Below are 3,687 nucleotides of genomic sequence, written 5' to 3' on the forward strand. Positions count from 1 at the left end.
TTCTGTATGAGGAGGGGCGAAGGCCGATTCGAACGTCATTGATTGGCCCATCAGGAAACCAGAAGCAAGGATGCCGTGAGGGGAGAAGGGCGCTCCAAAAAGGTCAAGGCATGCCCAGGCGCAGGCTACGGAAGTACCAGAGAGGGCCGCTAGACTGCCGGGGCCAGTCAAGGTTACCCTGTTAAATTGCAAAGCACGGCCATGGGAGCGGAGGAAAATTGGCCGAGAACTACCGGAGCAGTCAGCTTCCCCGAGCAGTGGGGAATCGGCGAGTGGCAGTGACGAAAATACGTAACCCGGGCGGAGGACTAGGGCCAGGAGGGCGGAATCGGAGGACATACACCAGGCTAGAGCCGAAGGGTCATCCGCTGCCGGCAGACAAGCAGAAAGGGACATCCGGTCCGAATCCAGGGGCCCGGTCGGGCAACAAGTGGATTGGCGAGCCTTGGGGAAAGACGTTGGCTGCAAAACACGGAGACAAGGCCACGTCACTCAGAGGCACGTTCGAGCCCAACGCGGCCTCAGACCCAGGAGCGATAGTGACATTACGAATCGAAGAATTTTGGGGCTCCGAGGATGGCCGTCAACTTTGGTGGGGCGGCGCAAAGAACTTATGGCGATCGGTTTGGTGGACGCGCTGGAACAGTTGGTTCTAGCGAGTAGGGCAGGATCTCTGTGATGGATGCACGAATCGCTGGAGGCGAGGCTACGATGTGGACTGACACCCCTTATCGAAGCGATAGCAGACCAACTGGCGGCAGCCTTCCGAACAGCAGCGGGAACCTATCAGGGTGTGAGTCCAGTTTTTGGGGGAAAGTGTCCAGTTCCCCAATTGATGACTACCACATGTCAGAGGAGCAATGCGGGGCCAACTTAGGTGACTTATAACGGGTGTCTGGGTGCGCCACCCGGGGGTGGTCGGGGGGACGCGGAGACGAGAGTGAGAGAGTTGGAGATACGAAATGGGGAGAGTTTACGGTGGGAGCAGGAGTAAGGCGAGGCAGAGAGGGGGGCGCGCGGAGCGCGGGTGGCCGGGGTGTTTTAGGTTGGCAGGGGGATGGAGGGTGGGACGCCGTGCATGGTGCGTGGGGCTCGCTTAGGCTGAGAGCGTTACAAAGGTTGTAAGTGAGCCCTTCGTATCATACGGATGCTCGCCCCAACTAATCCGGCCCTTACGGTGGCGGGCTCTTTGACTTCAGAAATGCCAAATACAGAAGTACGGAGGGCCCGATGCCAACCCCGGATATCACACCAGGACGAGACAGTCCGAGTTTGGCCATTCCAGCACAGAATGCAGAGTCAGACAACAGATACCAACTAAGCTTTATTAAGACAGGTTACAGAAAATAGACGACTAGAAAGACTAGAGAAAGTCGAGGTCGCCCTCCCTCCCCACCCTTGTGAGACAGGACCAAACACACACAGACTTATCACTCATCATCACTCTCCGAAACCACCAGCCCCGTCCCAGTCCCGCCGGCCAGGAGGCGGGCGAGATGCCTAGTAGGATCCAGATAGCGGTGCAGGGTACCCAGAGAGTGGATGTGCGTGGAGCGCATGAGATCCTCATCGGAGACCCCCTGAGACTGGGCATGCTGCAAAGCACCCCGACGAAAACTGTGCACCGTCTCTCCACCGTATAGCCCAGCAGCGGTAAGATGAGTGACGAGGCGATATTCCAGGGCCTCGGTCGTCATCGGCGCCTCCTGATATGCGCGGCCACTGCACTCCGCCGGACGGAAAAGATATTGGGTGATAGGGGCACCGGCCCCCGTACACGTGCTCATGTACACTGCGAGAACTCGCAGCGTGCAGATGAGGGGATCACGATCTGGACGCAACATCGTTGCAGGAGCACGCTGACCCTTGTACGTCTTGGTATTTAATTCTTCTATGCATAGGACAGTGTCGGGAGAAACACTCCCGTCGGGCGCTGGTAGGGGTAACGGCCAGCCCTGGTACTCGGTACGGCCATGCACCATATCCCTGAAATCACTTAACACCAGCTTGCCGACATCATGACCGCGCTGATAAGTATGCCACATTAAAGCAAATAGAGACAAGTCCCGAAGCACCAAACTGCGAGCAAACAAATGCTCTTCGTCGCCGGACGCAATCCACAGATGGCAGGACAGGCGACGAAACTTCTCTGCAGTCAAGGGGATGGCGCCTCGCTCCACATAACCGGCGTCACTAAGGTCCCGTCCGTAGCCCTTGACATAGCCTCGCACCAATGAGCTGTCGCAGGGATTCCCGCGGCATTGAGAGGCGTCATAGTCCCCTTCCCGGCCCAGCTGCTTAAAGGCAGTCGCAAGGCTCGAGATAACCCCTTTTACAGCACTGGCGCTGGGACACCGGTCTGCCTGCAGACGCCCAGGGTACCGAGGGAACCACCATTCCACCAGATACGAAACAATGGACATAGGATCGCAGGTGAGCAAGGTGAGCCCGAGAGACTGGCGCTGCAACCAGCCATGAAATTCTCGCGCAGCACTTTGAACCCGCCGCCAGCTCTCAGAGACCCACTGACGTTGGTGCACCTGGTGGATGGAGAGCAAGGCGGCTGTGAGCGGCGGCCGCACTGACACGTCCCCGGTAAACTCAGAGTAATACAGAGCCGTGACAGGGTCCAAAGGCGGCAGTGCAGACCTCGGGAGACGGATAGGGCCCGCAGCAAGCAGAGGCATGGCAGGGAGAGAATTACCAGGAAAGACCTGCGGTGATAGTATAGCCGAGGCGTAGGACGCACGAAGCGGTCGGACATCCATCGACAAGTCGGGTGTCGGCTTCCTCGAAGCCGGAAAAAGGGCGGGCCCCCCCTGCATCCGTACAGGCCGGTAGCTAGCACGGCACGTGTGACAATTGATGGGTAGTGTCACTGCGGTGGGAGATGTGCTTTGTTGCAGCAGTACTGATGGTATGGGAGCTAAGCTTGCACCGGCGGAATCGTCAGCACCGCCTGCGGGCTCCACGCGAATCGCATCCATCCCGGGTGCATGCCGCATGGACAGTGCGGCAGACCGCAAGTCGGAATGCCCGTGCGGGCAAATTGGTAACGCAAGCTGAGTGAAGTTCGGTGCTGTCTGTGATGTTTATCCCCGAAGCGCCAGCGGCCTAAGCAATCCGCCCCACAGCCCCGAGCTTCATCGCGGCACACCACAAGTCTTCGGAGGCCCCGTGCATTGGCCAAAGTAAATGTACAAACAAGCAGCTTGTGTATTTCATATAGAAATGTAAGAAATGAAAGCAAATTATGTTGGCCTGCTGGTGGCAAGTCGGATTGCCCATGCCGGCAAATGGTAACACAAGCTGGGTGTTCGAGTTATCATACGCCGTCATCTCAGAATTTCATTATGAGATACGCGGCAGCTTTCGGGATGAAATTTAGCGCGAGAGGCGTTGATGTGACTTTTGAGGTCGGTGAATGGAGGCAGCTAAACTTGTTTGTGCTCATACGGTCTTTGTTAGCTACATGCGAGATACTTTGCAATAGAGAATGCTGTATAGTACCGATAACGCGTTTCAGCCAGGCGAGATATTATGTTTGGTCTGTCACACACACACACACACACACACACACACACACACACACACACACAGACACACACACACACACACACACACAGACACACACACACACACACACAGACACACAGACACACACACACACACAGACACACAGACACA

The 3,687-nt window shown here is 56.8% G+C and overlaps 1 protein-coding gene across 1 annotated transcript in view; it reads right to left on the reverse strand.

Annotated features, from left to right (window-relative positions):
• Window positions 1-1,096: 1,096 nt before the first annotated feature.
• VOLCADRAFT_106401 (uncharacterized protein) overlaps window positions 1,097-3,687 on the reverse strand; it is a gene marked incomplete at its 5' end in the record, with an annotated part of 3,406 nt that continues 815 nt past the window's right edge. Inside the window, 2 exons of the mRNA XM_002954484.1 lie at window positions 1,097-1,580; window positions 2,232-2,540. Of these exons, the coding sequence (XP_002954530.1) occupies window positions 1,431-1,580; window positions 2,232-2,540 (459 nt within the window). The 3' untranslated portion in view covers window positions 1,097-1,430. The remainder of the gene's footprint in view (window positions 1,581-2,231; window positions 2,541-3,687) is intronic.

The sequence above is a fragment of the Volvox carteri genome (genome assembly GCF_000143455.1).
Source record: "Volvox carteri f. nagariensis unplaced genomic scaffold VOLCAscaffold_43, whole genome shotgun sequence".
Lineage (NCBI taxonomy): Eukaryota > Viridiplantae > Chlorophyta > Chlorophyceae > Chlamydomonadales > Volvocaceae > Volvox > Volvox carteri.